At 41.3% G+C, this 23,972-nt stretch overlaps 1 protein-coding gene across 2 annotated transcripts in view; it reads left to right on the forward strand.

Moving 5' to 3' along the window:
* Window positions 1-7,658: 7,658 nt before the first annotated feature.
* STIM2 (stromal interaction molecule 2) overlaps window positions 7,659-23,972 on the forward strand; it is a 145,636-nt gene continuing 129,322 nt past the window's right edge. For both annotated transcript variants that reach the window (XM_032334040.1, XM_032334041.1), the window contains exon 1: window positions 7,659-8,100. In XM_032334040.1, the coding sequence (XP_032189931.1) occupies window positions 7,683-8,100 (418 nt within the window). In that variant the 5' untranslated portion in view covers window positions 7,659-7,682. The remainder of the gene's footprint in view (window positions 8,101-23,972) is intronic.

The following is a 23,972-nucleotide window of genomic DNA, read 5'->3' on the forward strand; positions in this document are numbered from 1 at the left end:
CAGAAATTATTAAATAACAAAGCATGAATAAATGAATGAAATAAAGGACTACCTTTTTATTACTGTGGTGTGACCATGAGCTCCTCAGGTCTTGGACAGAAGGTTATTTTATTTATCTTTCATCATAACACCTATTATAGTATCTGACCCCTAAAATGCCTTTAATATTTGGAAGCATGAAGGGCTTCTCTTACTTCACAGTGCCTTTTATGCCTCGGGTCTCTCATGTTTCTGCCATTATCACTCTATTGAACCCTGTTTATGTGCCTCCCTGGATTTGCTTTGCATAGTTTTCTGTTGAAAGCTACGATTACCATCTAGAACATTACTGCACTGCAACAGAATTGTCCTAGATTGCAGAAGGAATATTTCAATCTTCACTGAAGGGAGGCTTATTGAACTTGGCAGCAGCCTTGGTTGTAGGGGCCTTGATGTTGTGAGGCTGTTTGCTCCAGGTCACTCACACTGCTTTGGGATATGACTTAATAAAGTCTCACTTAATGCGGTGAATCCCCAATTTTTTTTTTTTTTTTTGTCGGGGCAGGGGAGTGGTGGTGCAGCGGGGAAGGGATCTTCCCTGTAGCTCCAGAAGTGGTAGACACTGCTGAGCTGCAGGTGCACAGTTGGGAAGCGCTACTGGCTCCCATTCACTTGCTAGCTCAGCTCATGCATGGATAACGCTAGTGCTGTTGAGGGATCTGGCTTTCCTGGCAGCTGCCTAGAGTAGCAGGAGGCAGGATTCAAAAGTATGGGGGTGGTGGGGTGGGGGTGGTTCATATCTCCTGCAATAACCTTTGACTGATGGGAATAGGAAACTTTGTTCTTCCTTTTTCTGTTCCAAAACACTATGGTCCCCCAAGTCCTCTATGGAGACATCAGCTGAGATGGAACAGCCAGCATTTTCCCTTGTATAGCTGTGACCAGCTCAGTGTTTCTCATCTTCTGGGTTTTTTACTATCTCCTTCCCTACTTCTTTTCCCTTTTCCCCCTCACTCTTTATACTCTCTAAAGAACTGCTGTCATATAAAACTTTACCTTGGGTCCTGCTTTCTTGGAAACCTGGATTAAAATATCATCACTGACTGCCCCTTCCCCAGAAATATGGCGCTGTAAAAATTTTTATGTGCCTAGTTTTATGTGCTTTTGTGGTTTTTAAAAAAGATTTTATTTATTTGACAGAGATCACAGGTAGGCAGAGAGGCAGGCAGGGGAGGGGGGTGGAAGCAGGCTCCCTGCTGAGCATTAAGCCCATGCAGGGCTTGATCCCAGGACCCTGAGATCATGACTGGAACCAGAGGCACAGGCTTAACCCGCTGAGCCAGCCAGGTGCTCCGCTTTTGTATTTTTTTATGTGTTCTTTCCACTTTCCTCTTTTGCACAATAAAACTGAAAACAAGTTCTGTCCTTAACACCCTCAAGAGTTCAGATAATAATATCTGTGTACCAGGTACCCTTACAACTGTTTTTACCTCCCAACAGCCCTGTGTGGCTACCATTATTATTGCCTTTTTACAGAAGGGGAAACTATGGCTAAGACATTCAGTAGCTTGGCCAAAGTCACACAATTGGTAAATGGTTGTGTGTACCAGACTCTTCTTTTTTTGGGGGGGAGGGTGGTGCAGAGGGAGAGAGAATCCCAAGCAGGCTCCACCTCATGAAACCTGATGTGGGGCCAGATCCCAAAAACCTGAGATCATGACCTGAGCTGAAATCAAGAGTTGGATGCTTCACTGACTGAGCCACCCAGATGGGCCTCCACCAAACCCCACTTCCCTGCTCCTCCGACAATCAGTATTCTGGCTGAGGAATACTGACATTATTCCTTATAACTCAAATGTCTCCAGTAAGGACATGGCTTTCCTGGAACCAAGATACAGGAGCTCCTCCTCCCCTCACAAAAGGTTTAAATTCCAAATGGCTGTACTTATGGCCATGTTTATATACATTCAAACTTAATAAGAAGCTTAACCCACTTTATCAGGATGAGCTTTTCACAAAAGAGTGAGATAGGTAACACTTTACAACTTTAAAATAAATCTATTTTTCTCTTCCTTGCTCTTGTATGTTCCATGGCATCTTTTCCAAAAATGGACATGTTTTGTACACTTTGAAATTGAGGGTAGGTAATTCCCTCTTAGATAATCTCTTCAACTGTTTTAAGAACTCTTTAGCAACTTCATGCCTCATAACTCACAGATGTTATAAATATTTGGTTGGTGCTGTGGACCCATTGAACCACACTTTGCCCGAAACACATATTTTACCACTCTAAGCTTTAGTTCTAGAACACTTGGTCTTATGTGACTTAAGATTAGGTAAGTAGGCATCTGACTTAGAAGCATAGTCTCTTGCATCATACTCAAAGGTTTTTCCATTCCATCAATCACTTTTCCAGTCTCTTGCTGTCAAAAGTGTAGGCATATCATGTTTTACCTGTTGCACAATTTGCCTTCCATCTTCAGAATTAATACTATCCAAGGACTCATCTGCGTGCAAATGAGGCAGTGCTCATTTTCTCATCATTTTCCGTTATGAACCTCTCTACCTTTGTCTTCATCACAATTCGACTTCTCTTTTTAAGGGAGCATTTATCACTCCCACTGCTTTAGCATTTGTGAGATACTATATGATCAATAGTATTCATGAAACACCTTTAATTAAGCAGTAACAGAGCAAACATCCTTTTAAATAATAGAAATGACCCCAGAAGCCTACTGATTAGTTGTGGTGGGCAAAACTTACTTGCTTTTGCTCTGTTGGATGGCTTTTAAAAAACTATGTTAATATTATGTTAATTGGTTTTGTACCCTGGATGCTGGATACCCTTTAAAAGACTTCCTTCGTCAAAGCAAGAATGCAATGACAAAGCTTAGCACCTTCTCCAAACTAGCTGAGGAATATTCCCTGCCTTATTGGCTTTAAGGAGAAAGAATCTTGCTAATGAGTGATTTCCACTGTGTTACTTTTTCTTCTTAGCGCTTCAATCAACAATTTGAGGACCATATTAATTTGCAGAGGCTTTACAGTTCGAATTCTGGGGCCATCATAACATAGTATCACTTTAGAGATGTTTCTAAAGTTCTCAGGACCTCACTTCCCTTGCGAGCCTGGGTGGGAAGTTAGTGGGAAAACAGAAGGTGCTCCGCAACAGGACTTCCACCTACAGGAGCTCTTTGCATTTCTCGAAGGGGCTTCACCGTAATGAGCAGAAGCGGGGTTACGAGTGACTCCCCGTCAGGCGCCGGGATTCTGTGAAGCTCCTGTATCTTGGTTCCGGGAGAGCCATGTCCTTACTGGAGGCTTATTTGAGGTACGGTGTCTTTAACTCTTTGTTATGTTACTCTTTCATGGTAACTTTGACTCTTTTCAGACTCAAAGCCATGAAAACTGGCACATCCCTCTGTAGGCGAAACGCGGGCCAGAGAAGCTCGGTTGGCGGGCGGGACACAGGAGGAAGCCCCCCTCTCAGTTAACCGCGGACCGGAATTCCCCACTCCCGAACCTCCACCTCAGCTCCGGCTCCACGCCCACCCAAAGCCTGCTGCGCCCGCCCGCGCGGCGACGTCATCCCGCGGCAGCCGGCCGCCCGGACGCACCGCCCACGGAGTGGGAGCCGGAAGCCAGGCTAGCTGCGGCGCGCGGCGTCCCGGAACCGCGGGAGCCTGAGAGCTCGCGCACCTGGGGAAAAGGCGGTGGGAGACAACGGGCATGCGCGAGGTTGCCTGGAGGCGCAGGCGCGCTGTTGGCTTCGCTCCCGGGATGAGATCCGGTTCTCCGGGTTGCGGCGGGTTAGCAGTCGTGGGCTGTCTTGGCTCCCGGGGAGAAGGGGGAGAAGAAGATGGGGACCGAGCCCGACGCTTGGGAAGGGCTGGTTTGCTTCTGGGATGGGAGGGGCCGGGTGGACGGATCTTGCGTCTGTGCTGGGCGCGCCCTACGGAGTTAGGGAATTTTTTGTCGGAAGATGAACTCAAGCGACCACGCAGGCAAAGAGCGATGAGCTCTCCCTAAATTAGGAACACGCTCAGAACACACGCCCGGAACCTGGGGCCAGTTTTCCCTGAGGGATGAAAACGTACCTGTGTGCCAGGCAGCGTGCAAAGTCAGAACCTGTTGTTATATTACTCTATTGCAACCGCCAGCAACCCTGTGGGGCGGGCATTGTTACGTGGTCCCTAATTCTCCCCTCCGGAAACCCAAGACAGAGTACTTTTCTTACGGGTTACACAGCTGAAAAATGATGGAATTGCAGTTTCCACCAGGTTTCTGTCATTCTAAAGCTTAGTGATCCCCATCAAATGCTTGAAGTAGCGAATGGGTGAAAAGCAGACAATCAGGACATTCTGTAAATTAATGGATAAGGTTTGGACGTTAAGAACTAGGCTGTAGGAAGGCAGGCGGCCAGGAAAGGGGCTTAACGTAGATTCTAAGGGAATTTGGCAAGAGGAAAGAAAGTTTTTTGGAAGCTAGGAAAGGGAAGGCAAAAGCTTGGAGGTGGGACAGGAAGTCAAAAGAAAGGAAGGCGATTACTCTAACGGGAACCTGGTGTTTGTTTTCGGCTTGTAAATGGAAGCCTCTGTAATTCTATAGAACCTCTTGCCTTCCAAAGCACCGGACTTTCTCTTTTCTGGATTTAGGTTTATGCTAGATGCACAGTGATGCTATGCCTCTCTACAACAAGAGGATGCATTCTGGCCACTCTAATAGAAACTTTGGCACCCACGACAGAGATGATATGAAGGATTTAGGGCTGAACTCTGACATGCTTGAGACAGGTCTCTTTAGTGTTCCAGGTACCTCCCTATCTCCTTCTGGCTCCAGCAGTGAGAGGCATAAACAGTTAATCATAACCCCAAGTCCAGTGCGCTCTAATTGCCAACATCCTTATCTTTCAAAGAGGAGGGGTGCCTTGCTGGCTCAGTCAGTGGAGCATGGTACTCTTCATCTCAGGTAATGAGTTCAAGCCTCAGATCGGGTGTGGAGCCTATTTAAAAGAAAAGGGGAGCCTATTTAAAAGAAAAGGGGGGACATATGATCTCCCTGATATGAGGAAGTGGTGATGCAACATGGGGGCTTAAGTGGGTAGGAGAAGAATAAATGAAACAAGATGGGATTGGGAGGGAGACAAACCATAAGTGACTCTTAATCTCACAAAACAAACTGAGGGTTGCTGGGGGAAGGGGGTTTGGGAGAAGGGGGTGGGATTATGGACATTGGGGAGGGTATGTGCTTTGGTGAGTGCTGTGAAGTGTGTAAACCTGGTGATTCACAGACCTGTACCCCTGGGGATAAAAATATATGTTTATAAAAAATTAAAAATTAAAAAAAAAAAAAGAAAAGGGGGGATCCTATGTAATCTTTGTCTAAAGAAGTTTGGCCTCAGTGATTTGATAATTTGTTTGTGTTTTATACTGCAGTTATTGCTATAATACAGCCTGCTGTACCCAATTTAGCAACTAATTAGCTACTACTTTGTTTTTGCCACTAATTATTTAATGAGTGTAAATTTTATCTCCTAAACAAGATCCTCAGATTCCCCAGGCAGGGACTGTGTAGTCTCTCATATCCCTGAGTTCTGACTTGACTTTTTTGTCTCTTATTCCTCTCGAATTCCCACTACTCATTACCCTCCCGAGTACATACTAGGCACTCAGTAAATATTGAGTGTATGACATGTTGAAGAGCAGAAAACAAGCCTGTTATTTATATTTTACTGGTCTTCTAGTAACGTTCTCTCCTTTTGGTAGATGCTCAGCAAATGTGTGACTTCATTGCTGTGCCTTTCAGCAGGGGAAATATAATTTCCCTGTCGTCCTATTAAGAATTGCCACCTAGGAGCGCCTGGGTGGCTCAGTGGGTTAAAGCCTCTGCCTTTGGCTCAGGTCGTGGTCCCACGGTTCTGGGATCAAGCCCCACATCGGGCTCTCTGCTCGGCAGGGAGCCTGCTTCCCCTTCTCTTTCTGCCTGCCTCTCTGCCTTCTTGTGATCTCTGCCTGTCAAATAAATACATAAAATCTTAAAAAAAAAAAAAAGGAATTGCCATCTAAAGCACTGTCCCCAAGAAGTCTGTCAAGAAATAATTGTTGATCTGGGGGCCTGGGTGGCTCAGTGGGTTAAAGCCTCAGCCTTCAGCCCAGGTCATGATCCCAGGGTCCTGCAATTGAGTCCCAATCCCCCCCACCCCGCATCAGGCTCTTTGCTCAGCAGGGAACCTGCTTCCTCCTCTCTCTCTCTCTCTCTCTCTCTCTGCCTGCCTGTCTGCCTACTTGTGATCTGTCAAATAAATAAATAAAATCTTAAAAAAAAAAAGAGAAATAATTGTTGACAGATTGATTAGCTTCAAAGAAATTCTCAATTCTTTCCTCCCGTGCATCCACTCTTCCACAGTAAATGAGTCATGATTATGTTGGCCAGATGGGACTGTGAAATTCTTTGGGAGACTGTGTAATTTGAGTAGCTTCTTGACTTGAGAAAACCCGCCAATACAAACTAAAATCAAACCCTGACCCAACAACAAAAAACTAATACCAAACAGGATCTTTATGCTCAGGAACCCTATCTGCAAATCTTAAATAACTTTGTGCTCCTGGAAGAGAGAATGCCTCTGCGTGTGCAGGGCGCTGGTGCATTGTGCTTCATTCCCTGTAGGTAAAGCCAAATCTGAACCACCATTCTGTAAACTTAAACGGACAGCGAAAAATTTTTATGCTGGGGTGGTAGCGAGGTGATGAGTTCAGGTAATGCTTGAACATAGGAAAGTTAAGATGGCAGAGCAAATCCATTTCAAATATTTTGCATCCAATGGTCCTAAATCTGTCCCTGTCTCTAATTAGCTGTGGGGCCTGGAGGCAAGTTAAGTACCATCTCTGCGCCTTAATTTGCTCATTTGTAAAGTGGGGATGATAAGCGATACCAATATCTAACATTTAGAATTACAATGTGTAAATCTGCAAAGGCTTTAGAGCATCTGACACGTGGGCTTGTACCAAGCGCTTTAAGTAAATAAAATACTGCTCTCTGCTAACCTCTACTTCCACTTTGCAGGCTTCTTGTAAGCCGCACCTATATTGAAATTCTAGAGACGCCGCTGTTTTTGATTACAAGGTTTTCCTGACCCATGCAATTATTTTTGTTGTCGTCTACACGCCTATAACTTGCCCAAACAATTTGGGAAGTCTGTACTCCTTTGTCCCGCCTCTTTGGTACCCCCACCCTCCAGCTGTCTGGGCGAGTCCGTGAATGGGGGAGGGGGACATGCCGGTCTTCCTCCCCGCCTTCCAACTCCGTAGCTCCAGGAGAGCGTTAGCAGCCACCCCACGGGACTCCAGTCTTCCCGGGAACGCCCTCGGGGGCGGGGCTGTGGGGCCACGCAGGCGCAGTGCAGCAGAGCCGCGCTTGCGCCGTGGAGGCTGAAGGAGGCGGGGGATTGGTATGCTGCGTGCGAGTGTGTGAGGGGAGGAGGCATCGGGGCCGAGCGTGGTACTACGACGGGCGCGGGCCGAAGGGGGCGGGGGGATGCGCCGCGGCGGCGGTGGCGCGGGCGCTGGGGCTGGTGTTCAGAGGCGCCAGAGCAGCGGATCCCGGTCTCGCCGCCGCAGGAGCGCGGGTGTCGCGCGCGGCCTGAAGAAGCCGTACCTTTCTGCCCCTCACCTTTTTTTTTTTTTTTTTTAAAATAACCGGAACCAATGAACGCAGCCGGGACCCGAGCTCCAGAGGCCGCCGGTGCGGAGGGGACCAGGCTGGCGCCCAGCAGGAGCTCGAGTCCGAGGCGGCGAGGGCGGCCCGAGAAGTCGCCCGCAGCGGCAACGGCTGCAGCGTCTGGCGGAGCGGACGAGCTGCCGGCGGCTGGGGCGCCGCCGCGCTTTCCCTTCGCTCCTCCTCCGCGCCCTCATCCCGCCGCGGCGTCCGGCCCGGGCTCGGGCTGGCTGCGGCGGCGGTGGTGCTGGGCTGCGCTGCTGGTGTTCGGACTGCTGGTGGCCGGAGCGGCGGACGGATGCGAGCTGGTGTCCCGGCACCTCCGCGGGCGGCGGGCCTCAGGCTCTGCCGCGGCAGCCGTCTCCTCTCACGCTGCGGCGGCTGGCGACAGTCCGGCGCTCATGACAGGTGAGGGCCCGGGGGGCGGCGGGCGGGGCAAGGCCGGCTGCTGCGGGACTCCCATCCCCGGGAGGGGCCCGTACCCCTGCTGGGTGTCCGCTAGACGACTGCCACGGGCGGTGCGGGGTGCGGAGCGGGGCGCCCAGACGCCAGCGCCTTGGCCGCTGCTTGGTCGCGGTCCCCTACAGTCGGGACGCCTTTCTCCTCCCACCCCCACCCCCGACACCCCGCCCTCGACAGAGCCTCTCGACGGCACTCGCTTCTCCGCCCTACAGTCGGGCTCCCCAGTGCTCCTCGCTGAGCAATGCGGTGGTTTCTCTTCGGTGCTGCAGAAGAGCCAGCAGGGTGTGCAGGGTACTGGGCTGATTTTTTTTTTTTTTTTTTTTTTTTTTTAAAAGCTGCTACAAAAAGTCAGCGCAGCACTGCGGTATTTAGTCAGCTTGTGGTGCTCCTTTTGCAAAGGCAGCTGGCAGCGAGTCTCACAGGTTCAAAGCCTCGCTGAGCACAATGTCCCAGGGGAGGCTGCTAAAGAGGATTCTTTGAGAGCCGTAATACCTAATGGTATTAGTGGTTCCGTATTAGTATGCGGAAACCTCTAAACCTAACGTGTATTTTTGGAGGGTTGGGAGGAACGTTTTAAAAGATGGGAAGTATTTGCTGCTGGGAGCATCACTGGGGGATTAAAGGGTGCGGAAAGCTCTTCAGGTAACCAGAAATGTACTCATAATTTGTTAGGCTCAGGATATTCGTTTCGGGGCTTGTATTTGAGCAGCACAGTTCTGCTACAGCGCACCAGCACCTTTGTAGTATAGAACGTTCTCGAAATTATTTAAAACTTGCGAACATGTTTAGTAAGTTTAGAAAGAAAATTGAATCCCTTTAAAGCCTTCCAGTGTCACGTACAACTGATACGTGTGGTTTAAGTAATGGTGTAGGGATCTTGAAACGATTTCTTTTGGAAAAGTAGTGGAGCCAAAGCTTATTTTTTAAATTTTTGTACTGTATTTTTAAAGGTCATCAGTAGGTTTTCTACACTGATTGCAAGACTAAAAAGAAAAAGCAAAGTGGAACAAGATGACCCATCATTGATTTAACCAAAGTGATAGTCCAGCAGGCCCCTGAAAGTTACTAACAGCTGCTCTGAGAAGTGCCCAGGAGCTGTACTCTTGGAGCAAAGCAGCTCTTCTCTGGGTTCTGTGACAGGGTGTTTACTAGTTCAGAGAGGAGGGTGTTGGTAAACTTTGTCAGGCTCTTTCAAAGTTGTGTAGAACATAATGATCAGAATCTTTACTCTGAAACATATCAAGCTCTTTTATTTTTTTATTTTTTATTAAAGATTTTATTTATTTATTTGACTGTCAGAAATCACAAGTAGACGGAGAGGCAGGCAGAGAGAGAGAGAGAGAGAGAAGCAGGCTCCCCGCTGAGCAGAGAGCCCGATGCGGGCCTCGATCCCAGGACCCTGAGATCATGACCTGAGCCGAAGGCAGCGGCTTAACCCACTGAGCCACCCAGGCGCCCAATCAAGCTCTTTTAAATGAAACTTGAAACATCAAACCTATCACTGGTTAATTTGGATAAAATGATTACAGAATGATGAGTATTAGCATAGTATACTTTGAAAGGATAGGTGGAATAACTTTAAGCTTTAATAGTCTTTATTGTCCAAATACAACTGTGGCAGATAAAATGAAGAACAGTGATTATTAGGAAATTAGTAAGAAAACTAATTGCAAAGGTTAAGGAAAGTAGCAAGATAAAACTGATTCAGAAGGTTTAAAGCCTCATGCAGGAAGGGAGGGAACAAATATTTGGGCTTCTAGAAGATATAGGAGCATGACTCTTGGTTTCTTGAGCAGAAGAGTTCGATTAACAAATAATTGGCTAATGTTTTATCAGTAATTGGTAGGAGGGCATGCGATTTAGAAAATTCAGTACTTCCTAACTGATAACAGTACAATGTATAGTATATAGATTATAGCAAGGAAATTACTTCAGGTGGAATTTTAACTAGCTGTTTATAATCCTTTTTGAAGATTTAAATTTCTCTTATGGCATCATGGAAAAGGAAAGGTGATTGTTATTAGATAAGAAGTGTGATCACACAAAGTGAGTTTGTACTATAGTGATTTAAAATATGTTTACAAAAATAATATTAACTCTGGAATTTATTTTGAATGTTCTTATTCTTTCCCTTTGTTGGAACACTAATTTTTAACAAGTTAAACATTTCCATTTCAAATTTAAGATAATCTGACTATACAATGTGCAAGTTAAATTGTCATTTTACTAAGTTTATGTAAATACAGTCAGTAGCACTGACACTTGGGAAGTGGTAAATTGAAGTCTGTAATAAAGTTGGAGCATATTGAAAATTTCTTTGAGCTCTATATATGCTCTCCACTATAGGGCTCTTTCCCATTCTTCTGATTGTGTGAATAGTGCTTTCTTTAATGGTTTCTACTTGTGTTATGCCAAACCCCAAACATAATAAATTATGGCTATTGTACACTTCAGGAAGTAGAACCATAAACTGTACTTAAAAAATACTGCTTTATCATATTCTGGGAAGCATTAATGGAGAGAAGTGGGGTAGAGAGCATTAGTAATAAAACTAAGATACATGTGAATTTTGAAAGTGGAAAATTCTTGACAGAATTCTGAGAGAAGAATTGTATTCTGGCTCTGTATTAAAGTTGTCATTTAACTGTGAGTATTCTTAATAGCTCTGAAAGTGAGAGCCAAAATCAAATCTTTTCTTTTCCTCTACAGATTGGTATTTTTAATACTTCAGCAACATCATAAAGAGTTTGCCTCTTACAAATAAAATGTTGAAAGCATTCTTTTCCACTGAATTTTGTCTTCCAAGAGTTTTACTTTTGAGGTTTAGTGTAGTTTAAGACTAAATTGCTTTTAAGTCATCTGTCTCATGCTTAGTTTTAAGTAAGCAAGTGTTCTTACAAAGAGAGACAGAAATCATCAAAAGAAACAGACTCACCATTATAATGAATATTGGTTTATATTTTCCTTTTTTATATTACGTTTCCAGGATTGAGTGTGCAAATGTTTTGATAAAGTGAAACCAGTATTTATAATACTGTGTAGTAAAGGCTTAAATTACATATGCATGTATATATCTTTAGGGCTCTTGCTTTGAAAGTGATTGAAATTTAAAGCAAATTAGGGCTTGGTGATGAAGTTTGTTGATTACAATCTAAGGCAGTGTTTTAATAATTCAAGCATTATTATTATTATTTGCCTGACAGATTTAGAATCTGTGAATTGATCCCAGTGAAGAGTGATTGATCTAATCCAGATATGGTCTCGAGAAATAGTTTATGAGAGGGCAGGGGAAGGTCAAAGAATACACATATGCAAATATGTCATTTGTGTATATGAATATATCACAGTTCTTTATTCTGGCAAAGTGTGCACAATACAGTTGATCATTGAACAATGGGGTCAGGAGTGCTGACCTGTGCAGTTAAAAATCTGAGTATAACTTTTGACTCCTCCAAACTTAACTACGAATAACCTACTAGTGACCAGAAGCCTAAATAGTTGATAGACATATATTTCATATTTGTATTATTTACTATATTCTTAAAGTAAGTTAGAGTAAAGAAAGTGTTATTAAGAAAGTCATAAGGGAGAGAAAATATATTTACAGTACTGTACTGTATGGAAAAAATATGTATATAAGTGAACCCACGAAGTTTAAATCCATAGAGTTCAAACAGAGTTCAAGGGTCAACTGTAACTGAAACATTTAAAACATGTTTTCTTGTAGAAGTTGTTTCAGAATTTTTTTTTTTAAAGATTTTATTTATTTGACAGAGGGAGATCACAGAGAAGCAGGCAGAGAGTGGAGGAAGCAGGCTCCCTGCTGAGCAGAGAGCCTGATGCGGGGCTCCATCCCAGGACCCTGGGATCATGACCTGAGCCGAAGGCAGAGGCTCTAACCCACTGAGCCACCCAGGCGCCCCTGTTTCAGAATTTTTTAAAACAAATTTTAGCTTCAGAAATACTTGGTTCTATCTTTTCTTAAAAATGAATAAAATGCAGCCTTCTTTAGTGCCTCTGTTAAGGTTTACTATAATACTTATCATTAGTATGATATTAGAAATATAAAACTTTTTTTTTTTTTAAAGATTTTATTTATTTATTGGACAGACAGAGATCACAAGTAGGCAGAGAGGTAGGCAGAGAGAGGAAGGGAGGCAGGCTTCCTGCCGAGCAGAGAGCTAGATTCAGGGCTTGATCCCAGGACCCTGCCATCTTGACCTGAGCGGAAGGCAGAGAATTTAACCTACTGAGCCACTCAGGTGCCCCTGCAATATAAAACATTTTAAGACATGTCTTTTGGAAGTATTAAAATTTCAGTGAAAACTTAAAATATTCTTAATGTGAAGTTATACCATTTAGAAAGAGCCACTCATTAGTGTTAAACACATGTATGTGGTGGGGGTTTTGTTAATTTAGATGAAAATACTTTACATGAACATGATTATCACTGTAAAAAATCTCAAGGTTCATTTTTAAGCATTTCACCTTGCATACCTGACATTTACCTAGCAAATGTCACTTTTTAAAAAAATTAGTATTGGCTTGAGTGTAGTTACATATATGTTGCTTTGATGAGTATTTTACAGTGAATTTATAGTGTTGATGTTTACATTGTGACAATAGGTAAACTTATAGTGTAGTTCACATAGTATTAGAAACCATTGTTTCTCTTTTTGTGAAATTGCTCTTTCTGAGTTTAGCTTCTGATTTCCTGAAGCCACGTTTTGATGGATAGGTCTTGTACTGTGTTCTCTTTTGGCTTCCCAGGTTAACTAGTACTGGTCCTTTTCTTCATCATTCTTTGGCCATTGTGATAAGGGGTTTTTCTTTTTCTTTCCTCTTCTTTCTTTCTTTTTTTTTGTTTGTTTGTTTGTTTTGTCTTGTTCTCTTGCTAACTACAGGATTAAGTATCTACTTAGATCTGTTTTGATCTAGTCTGTTTTGAACATTTCAGAATTATCTTACTGGTCTGGAGACATTGCTTTTCTTGAGAATACCATGATAGAACTGATTGGTGTCTGTTGGGAATCCCCTTACACAGGAATAACTTAGAGGGCCAGTTGGAAAAATGGGTTACGGATTTGGCTTAACTTTAGCAATAGGAGGATCCATACCAGAATTCTTTACTTTGCTTAGGGCTTGCTTTTTGGTTGGATACATGCTTATGTTTTTAGATTAATTTTGACTTCTGTGTGACTGTGTGTTTTTGGATTTTGGCTTACTCATTGATAATAATGCAGTGTAGAATACTTGTAAGATGATGCTTGAGATCTGTATCTATGTGTATGGTAGCCAAAGTATGAACTGGTTGAGCTAATGTTAAAATACACAGTTAGTAATATGAGTAGCAAGCCATTATTGATATTCACTAGAATTACGACCTTATCTTATTAAGAACTATCAGATTTTATTAGCCAAACCATTATTATTTTTTTTAAAGATTTATTTATTTGAGAGAGAAGGAGAGTAGTAAGACTCCCCACTCAGTGTGAAGCCCGGCACGGGACTCAATTTCATGAGCCTGAGATCATGACCTCAGCCGAAATCAAGAGTTGGACCCTTAAGTGACTGAGCCACCCAGGTTCCCCTCAGCCAAACAATTATGAAACCTATGCAGAATACTATATGTACAGTAGGAATTGGAAAGAATACAACAAGGAGTGAGACAATGAGTGTGCCTGTTGGGAATAGTATGTATATTTATTAAACTATTACTAGCTGTCAGTATTGTGCTAAGTGCCGTATATACATGACTGTTTTATTTCTGAGATTAACACTGTTGGCGATAACCCTACTGTAATCTTCTTTTAAAAGATGAGGAAAGCCATAGAGGATGATCTTAAGTAACTCGCCCAAGGTTATACTTAGTTATTATAGTCAGAGATTGCCTTGAGTTTTTCTGCTTACAAAGCTTTGATTCTTAACTTGTATGTTGTATGCATCTTAGACACAACTAAACATAATGAGACAGACTGATTAGTACCAATAAAAGACTGCAAAATATTGGGGAAGGGAAGACTATTAGGGAATAGGAGGAAGTTAGGGTTTGAGTGGGAGCTTGATGTATAAATAAGGACTTCTTGTGGAGATGAGTGAAAGAGCTTTCTGGGAGAAGGCATAATATGCAAGAATAAGCGGTAAATTAATAGTTCTTTTTAGAGTTAAGTATAGGGTGTATATAAAGTAGTGGGAAATGCAAGGAGAAAGAAGATTCGATCCAAATTATCTAGAACTTTAATATTCCTTAGTTTATATGCTTTGTTTTGAAATGTCAACACATCTAACACTGGGGTACCCAGCCATGTGCATGGGAGTATGGGAATTATGATACATTTTCTTGGCATATCCATTTTACTAACTGCGAAACAAACAAGTATTTAATCCATAGTAGTTTAAAACATTTAACGGTACTGAACTTGCATGTGTTATGGAGAATGTAAATTTACTTTTATTGTTAAGGTAAAACAAAAGGCTTAAGGAGGTATTTTGATCTTTAGTAAACTCTGTTTTCCTGCTGGGTTGGGAAAGCACTGTGGTTTTTGAACATTGAAGTGACATGAGCTCTTTGTTTAAGAAAGCACAGTCTGGGTGGATGGAAATGAGGAGATGTGAGATAAATGAAGAGGCCAGTTAGGAAGCTGTATAGAAGTAAAGGCCTTGACAGTTTCAATCATGAAATTATGGCGATGAAAATGTTTAGAGGAAATTTTATAAAATTTGCTTTATTGTTAGAAAGGAATCTGGAGGAAGTCTAAGAAGCAAAAATTATTGTTTAATTTTAAACATGTAACCTTTGTAGCGTGACTTAGATTGGTGAAAGTCCTTGAAAATATCAAGAGGAAATGTATTTTTAGTATCATTATTTTATTTTGATTTAATCTTTTAAAAGATTTTATCCTTTATTTAGAGAGCACGAGTGCATGTGAGCGAGAGTGAGCATGCAAGTTGGGGGAGAGGCAGAGGGGGAGAGAGAGAGAGAGAGTGAGTCTCAAGCAGACTTAGCAGAGAGTGCTGAGCTGGACACAAGGCTGGATCCCAGGACCCTGAGACCTTGACTTGAGCTGAAATCAAGAGCTAGATGCTCAACCAACTAAGCCAGCCAGGTGCCCCTAGTATTCCGTATTTTAAAGTGCAAATTTATTCCTTAACAAAGGATAACTTTCCAGGTTGACTTAATACTATATTGCATCAAAGTTGAACTTTCCCCACCCCCACCCCTTCTTTGACTGGCAGTGTCTTAGAATACTGGCATATTATTTGTTTCAAAATTAACTTTTGAATTTCACATATGAATTTCAAGCTCGATCCTTAGCTGATGATTTCAAATGACAAATCTAAATGATTTGTTCATTTCCTTATCCTTCCAGAACTTTATATTAGTAGGTATTAGATATTTAGTTCTTCTTGAATTATCTAATCCTGTCTTCAGTAACTGTTTTCCTTGACTGGTTTTATTTTTGCTAATTTTAAGGGTTGTTCTCTCCTGTCTCTGTCCTCAGTCTTGTGTTCCTCTAGCCTAGCTGAACATTTCCTCCTCACAGAACTTCATTACTAGGAAAGTTCTAAATTGGGGATAGGGAACCCCAAGCCAATGATTGATTTGACTTTTGGCTTTATTTCATTTGGCCCTTGAGGTGATACTGCACAACTATCATGGCTGCGGACCTGAGAGTAATTTTCCTTCTGCTAGGCTGCCTCAGTCATGCAGTGTAAAGTGAAACAACTTTAGGATAAAGACTAAAATTAGTTGTAGAATGTTAAATAGTGGCTGTTCAGTGTTTTCTTTAGATGTTGGTAATTGGCCTTACCCCCAGAACCACAGAGTAATACCAGAACAGTTATTTGGACTAATATTCATCTCAGACCCCATGCACCTATATCTTGTCCCAGTGTTTCTTGCAAAATAAATTTGTCTTTCTTTGTGCTTATGGATCTTGGCCTCTGTTTAACTTACTTTTACCTCTACTTGTTCTCTCTTTCTCTACCTCTCTCTCTCTCTCTTTTTTTTAAGATTTTATTTATTTATTTGACAGACAGAGATCACAAGTAGGCAGAGAGGCAGGCTTTCTCTACCTCTCTTTTGGCCTTCCTAAACTTGCCAGTATACAGAACTTTCACACTTCAAAAATGATTTTACTGAGTTAAAAACTAGGTTTTTGACTTAAAAAATAATTGAAGTGAATATGATTTATGTGATTTAAAAATACTAAACAATCTTATCACAAACCCCTGGAGTAACAAAAATGATTTGTAGTTGTTTGTTAAATGATTCTCAGTAAGTAAAAAAGGTTTTTTTAAAACCCTTACTTGCTGGGGCGCCTGGGTGGCTCAGTGGGCTAAGCCCCTGCCTTCGGCTCAGGTCATGATCCCAGGGTTCTGGGATCCAGCCCCACATGGGGCTCTCTGCTCAGCAGGGAGCCTGCTTCCTTCTCTCTCTCTCTGTGCCTGCCTCTCTGCCTACTTGTGATCTCTGTCTGTCAAATAAATAAATAAAAATCTTAAAAAAAAACCCAAAAACCTTACTTGCAATTTTTATCTGCTGTTTAACATATTGGACATTTCACAGGTCCATGTTATTGTGCTTATTTTTTTTTCCTTTTTACAAATATCTGATGTTGAGTAAATAGATGATGTTAATCCTTCTTCTCTATTCCTATTCTCCAGCAAGAAACCTCTAACTTTTTTGTTAATGATAAGTATATAATTTCTCCTGTTTCCTTACTTTCATCTTTAGCAATTCTTTCTACTTTGTTACACACATTCAAACTGTGTTAATCCTTGATATTTCTTCTGTGTTTCTGGATACCAAAATTAAAAAAAAAAATCTACTTTGAATCTTTGTTCAACTGGGGGTATAGATACTCTGCTATGTTTTGAGTTTGCTTTTTAAAATAGACCTTGTGATGTGCATCCAGTGTTTGGTTCTAGGTCTGTTGAAATAGATCCTAAAAAGAAGGGTGGAGGGTAAAAGTCAGAAAGTCACACTTGGTGAGTGTGTGTGTGTGTGTGTGTGTGTGTGTGTGTGTGTCTGTACATAAAGCTTTAAACATTATTAAGGGATTGTTTAGTGCCAGATATGATGCAAGGAACTGGGGATATAAAGATGCTGAAATTTCATTGTTGCAAAAACAATATAAACTTGAAAATAATCCGAGAGTGAATTGCATAATCCAAAAAAAAAGTAATAATATTGTATTTGTTTTTTAAAAGAAATCTACTGTGGGAGTTTATTTCGTAGCATTTCTGCATTTCTAAAAATACCTATTAGAAGTTCCTGGTTATATATTTGCAATATTGAAAACGAGCCCCCTTCCCCTTCTTTGGAACAAGTTGTGGTATTAATAAATACAATACTTTTTTGTTTACTTTATGGTATTACTTTTAGTCTTCATTAACAAGCAGACAAGCAAATAAACAAAACACTTAAGTGACTGTATGTGCCAGTCACCCAGTTAGGTGTTTGGAATTTTAAGATTAATAAGATACTGATCTTGCTTTTTATTCTAGGAGGAGATACTGACTTTTAAATGGTGATGCTACATTGTGACAGGAGGGGGGCATAAGGGCATAAGGGCTGTATTTAATAGAATTGCATTTTGATGTGGGGAGGTGGGGTATTTAAAACACGTTTTTTAAAAATTTCATTTTAAGTAATTTCTACACCCAACGTAGGGCTCTAACTCACAACTCTAAGGTCAGGAGTTGCATGCTCCACAAGTGAGCCAGTCACGTGCCCAACATGGGCTTTTTTTCCCCACAGAAGTATTCACTGAGAATGCATGGGAGTTTGTCACATAGGGGGCGTTGCCTAAGTGGCTTAGTTGGTTAAGTGTCTGACTCTTGGTTTTGGCTCAGGTCATGATCTCAGGACGTAGCAGAGGGAGAGGGACAAGCCGACTCCAGGCTGGGCGCTCAGCCTGGAGTCGGCTTGTCCCTCTCCCTCTGCTATGTCCCCACCATGCCTGTCCATGCTCACTCTGTCTTTCTCTCTCACAAATAAATAAACTCCTTAAAAAAATGTTATAAAGAGTTTGTCACATGGGGCAAGGTATAGCACTGTGAGAGGAGGAAGCTGAGTGGGGAATGACATCATAGACATTGCCATTTGAGAATGCCTAGTGAAGGTTGTGAATTACTGGTGTTGCAGAGTCAATGGTCAGCCTGTTTGTAGTGTATCAACATCCGTGTCGGCATGTGGGATTCAAATTTGTGCCAGGCATTTGTATGTTTTATCTTATTTAATCCTTTAGAGTCCTGCTGAGGTTATTGTCATATCTGTAGATTACTATGTATGATGGAGATTTAGGATTGGTCTCAAATAGTTTATAACCTTAAAAATCCTCCTGGGTGGTACCTGTGTGGCTCAGTCAGTTAAGTGCTTTCAGCTCTGGTCATGATCCCAGGACCCTGGGATTGAGGCCTGCATCAGGCTCCTGCTAAGCAGGGATCTACTTTTCCCTCTCCCTCTGTGCTAGTGTGTTCTCTCTCTCTCTCAAGTAAATAAATAAAATCTTTAAAAAAAAATCCACCAATGTGGAAATTTTTATGATAAACTAAAATTTAAAAAATTAAATTGGTAACCTCAGTAAGTGGGTAATTCCTGTTTGTGATTTGTTTTCATGAATATTCCTTAAGAATGGAATGTCAGTTTTAAGAAGCATAACATTTTACATCTTGAACTTTTTTCTGGGCCGTAAGTCTGGTCCCACTTTTTGTACAGTGTGATCAGGAGCATAGCCTCTAGATTAGAGTGGAATTGCTTGAGCTTGAGTCCCAGTCTGATAGTGGTTCTGTAATCAGGGGTAGGTGATTTAATTTATTCATGTTTAAAAAGTGTTTCTGGCCCCAATTCCAGTCTGTGCGGGGGAGACTTGCCCATACCAGCAAGCAGTTCTCCGACTCCAGCGGAGAGTCTGAGAATTCAGCCCGATTCTGACGTTTTCTACCTGAGATAGAATCAGATCCCACATGTAGAGTGCTCAGTCCCACAAGACTACCTTCCATTTCAGAAGCCAGTCACAAGCCCTGGTTGTTACCTGTGCTTCTGACTGATCCTCTGTAAATCATAGGTTCCCATGGATCCCCAACCTTGGGTTTGATTAATTTGCTAGAGTGGCTCACAGAACTAAGGAAAACTCATTTACTACCAGTTTATTACAAAGGATATTAAAAGATACAGGTCAGCAGCCAGATGAAAAGTTATATTGGGCAAAATCCCAAACAGAGGAGCTTCTATCCTCCTGGAGTTTGGGGCTCTGCGTAATGGCACATGGAAGCTTTCTGGTTCCCCAAGATGGAAGCTCTCTGAATGCCCTCTTTTTGTTTTTTTATGGAGACATTGGGTTTTCATTATGTAGGCAGGACTGATGAACTCATTGGCCTTGGTGAATAATTCAACCTCTAGCCCCTCTATCCTCCCTAGAAATCAGGGTGAGACTGAAAGTTCCAGCCCTAGAGTCAAGGTTGGTTTCCCTGGCAACCAGCCCCTATCCCTTAGGTGCTTTGTAAGTCACCTTCATTAACATAAGCCCAGTTGTGGTAGAAAGGGTTTGTTATGGATAATAAGACACTCATTTCACTTTCTTGGCTCTGAAACTTTTTCAGGAATTGAGTATTAGAGCTCAAATACAACAAAGATGCTCTCTTTGCTCTTAACTCTCAGGAAATTCTGCGGATTTTGGGAGCTGTGAGCCAGGAACTGTGGGTGAAGACCAACGATAAATGAAGTTTTTATTTTGCTCTTTTCCGTGACCAAATACATGCATTTCTTATAAATTACAATGTTGTAGTACCTTAATTTCCTTAACTCTAAACTGAGTTTGAAGAATATATGACTTAATCTGTGTAAAGTGCTGAGTACAGAGTCTGGCAAATACAAGTATTCAGTTGTCGACTTTTTTTTTTAAAATCTGGAGATAAAGATGTAGAATAGTTGTAGAAATGATCTGTGATGTATTGAGTATCATTGTTTAGATGTTTTACGTTGCCTTTAAAAAAAGTGTGAAGACGTAGTTTGAGTCACTTCCATGATTCAAATAATCATTAATGGTCTAAGATTAGTAAAAACTTTGTAGAAATATGAAACTAAGTGAGGAGATTGAGAATGAGGAGTGTTACTGAATTTTTAAAAAGTTATATCATTAGCTTAAGTGATTTTATACCTTTTATTTTATATGATTAAAAGATTTAAAACATTTTGCAATTGAGATATCAGACTTTAAGTTCCCCATGGAGCTTGCATTTCAGTTGAGAGAATAGGAAAAATAAATTGTTTTTAACTTGTGAGAAATACTATCAAGGAACAAAAGAGAGATAGAAGATAGAAAATAATATGACTTGTATGGGGACACCTAATTTAGGCTGGTTAAGAAAGGTTTCTGAGAAGGTGACATTTAGCGGAAAATCTAAAGGATCAGGAGCCAAATCTCTGAAGAGTTGGTAATAACATTCCATATCATGGTAGCAGCATGGGCGAAAGACCATGAGGCAAGAGAGAATTTGAATTATTTGAAGAAGTGAAAGTATCATTTTGACTGAGCATCTTGAGGAAGAGGGAGAACAACGTTTGATCTGGCTGTGCAAGAGGGAGGGGTCAGACGGTACATAGCCTCATAGACCTTGTTTGGGGCTTATTCAATGGGTGATAGGAAGCAGTTGAAGCATTTTAAGGAGGGTAGTTACATGATTCCTTTTTTGGGGGTGGGGTTTGGTCTAGTGTTTTGGCTTGCTCCCCCCTCCCCCAAATTACTATGGAAAGAACATGTAACACAAAATTTTGTTACATTTTTTAAGTGTACTATTCAGCAGTGTTAATTATATTCATGTTGTTGTGAAACAGATTTCCAGAACGTTTTCATTTCACAAAACTGAAACTCCATTTTCCAATCAGGTAAAGAAAGGAGGCAAACTGAACAAGAAACAAAGGTGGCCTTTTATTTGGGGTCTCAGAATTGTCAATTCAGGGAATGCTGGTATTAGTAGCAACCAGGAAGGTGTCCCACTAATGTGGGGAAAGCAAGAGGTTTTTATGAGTGAGAAGAGGGTAATCACATGACTTAGATAAGAGAAGAGGGGGAAGAATGTTCATTGGTGCTAACTTGTTGAGCTCCTTTTGATTATTTTCTCATCAACTACTTTATTGGTGCTACCAAACAAAACAGTTCTTGGTATGCATTAGTTAATTGTTCTGTCTTCATAAACTTCCTACCGACAGTTTTATGGTCCGAATATCAGTTGTTCTGTTGCGTTTTACTAGCACCTGCTTGTCAAACAGTTGCCTATTCTGGGTCAGCTTAAGAATTCATTACTTAAAAAGGAAAATGGAGCTTCAAAATGGAGCCTCTCACTTCAAGCCATTAAACAGCAGCTCCCTGCAGCCCCTGGGGATCTTCTGCTTTTTGTTTCCATGGATTTAACTTACTTTAGATATGTCAGTGTAAGTGGACTCCTACAGTATTTGTTTTACTGTGGCTAGCTTCTTTGACTTAGCATAATGTCCTCAGTGTTCATTCCTCCGTGTTGTAGCATATGACAGGATTTCCTTTATTCTTAAGACTGAGTAATATTCCATTGCATGTATATACCACATTTTTTATATCCCTTTATCTGCCAATGGAGACTTTTTATATCCCTTTATACTGCCAATATTCCATTGCATGTATATACCACATTTTTTATATCCCTTTATCTGCCAATGTTGGTTCTATCTTTTGGCTATTGTGAATAGTGCTACTATAAAATGGGTGTGCAAATATCTTTGAGACTCTGCTTTCAGTTCTTTTGTATACATATATTCAGTGGGATTGCTGGATCATATGGTAGTTCTATTTTTAATTTTTTGAAGAACCTCGTATTGTTTTCCAGGGTGGTTGCCCCCTTTAATTGCCCCACCATCAGAGCACAAGGGTTTCAATTGCTCCATGATTTACATTCAAAAAATATCTTTGGCTGTTGTGCAGGGAATGAATTGTTGAGTCCAAGAGTCACCACAGGGAGATTGCAGTGGAAAGTAGTTGTTAGTAGTCTCATTTAAAATTAATGGCTTGGACAGGATGATAGGAGGAGGAAGGGTTAACAAGATATTTTGGAATTAGAGTTGATTTGGTTTGCTGATGGATTGGGAAATAGCAGTGAAAGAAAGGGAAGAGTCAAGGACAGCTCTTAGATTGTTAACTTCAAGGTCCCTGATGAACTCCACAATGCTAATGCAGGTAGAAAGGTCTTTCCTTGAAGCCCTTAACATATTTCTTCTCATCTCATGGGTCAGGTCTGGGTTGTTGAACAATGATTTCCATTTTTAGAACAGTTGTGTTTCATTCTTATAGGACTGGCAGAGTGGCCCACCTTCCTGAGCACATTGCTACCCTGTTTGAACAAAATGGAGGTTCTTTTAGGAAAGAAGAGGTGTAATGAGAGATTAATTAGCTTTGTCAGCTTTGGGGGAAGTATCTTGACTTCTTTTGCTTCATTTGTAAAATGGGAGCGTAACTACCTCACAGGGTTGTTATAAAGATTAAAATAATGCATTTGAAGTGCTTAGCAAGGAATAAATGCTCAATAAATAGCATTTTCTTTACCTGATTCCCTCTCCCCTTTCTTTGACTCTGTATTTCTTTTAGTGGCACCATTGTTTTTTGAATCAATTGAACACAAATTCTTTTTATTTTTTTTTAAGATTTTTTTATTTTTATTTTTTATTTATTTGACAGAGAGAGATAGATCACAAGTAGGCAGAGAAACAGGCAGAGATAGAGGGGGAAGCAGGCTCCCCGTCAGAGCAGAGAGCCCGATGCGGGGCTCGATTCCAGGACCCTGGGACCATGACCTGAGCTGAAGGCAGAGGCTTAACCCACTGAGCCACCCAGGCGTCCCCGAACACAAATTCTTGAAGTTAAATTTGAGTTTTTTGCCATTCTTTCTGTTTTTACTGCTACCACAATGCTTCTGAACTAAATTATTTGTGCTAGGGGAGGCAATAATCTTGTAACTCACATTGTACTCTGTTATATACTACTTTTATCAGTAAAGCTGTTACTATTTTTTATTAATACCAAATTAAATTTAAACTTGTTTTGAAGTTCATAGTGGACTCAAACTCCTGATGGTCTTCTGTATATCATAACTATATTCTAGCAAAATTAGGATACTTCTTGTTCTTTGAACATACTTTATTTTCTAATTTATTCTGTTGCTTTCATATTTCCCTCATACTAGCATGTCCTCCCAGTCTCTCAAGACCCATTCCAAATATTTGTTCAGTCAGTAAATATTTATTGAGACTATTCTATTTCAGTGCACAGTTGTATGAGTTGGAGATACAGTGGCGGGAAGAAATTGACATGGGTCCTGCTCTCCGTGTTTCTTTTGTCATAAGGTCTTTCCAAAGTTATCTTCAGTAAGACATGATTTCTTCCACCTTGGGACTTTCTTAGGAAATTGTTTATACTCTTCTTATTGCAATTCTTACTGGCAGTATCTATCTACTTATGTTGTATCACAGTGGTTGTTCTTTCTTTTTGCCCATTTGCGGTATCTATTATGTTATCTTTCTCATAAAGGTTGTACCATTAGCCTTGTAAATACTTTTCAACATGAAGGTTTGTTTTTTATTGTAATCTGTTGTAGTTGATGTTGCTTATATCTGTGGAGCGATTAATGGTTGACAAGTAGAACTTTGTGTCCACTGTGTCCAGCACCTTAAAACATGTGGGTCATCTGTAATATAGTATGATTTAACTGTTGGTGACTGTTCTTACCTAAGATGTTTTGTTGCTATTGAAAAATTTTATGAGTTAAATGTTTTTGGAAAAAACTGT

This window comes from Mustela erminea, chromosome 2 (genome assembly GCF_009829155.1).
Source record: "Mustela erminea isolate mMusErm1 chromosome 2, mMusErm1.Pri, whole genome shotgun sequence".
NCBI lineage: Eukaryota > Metazoa > Chordata > Mammalia > Carnivora > Mustelidae > Mustela > Mustela erminea.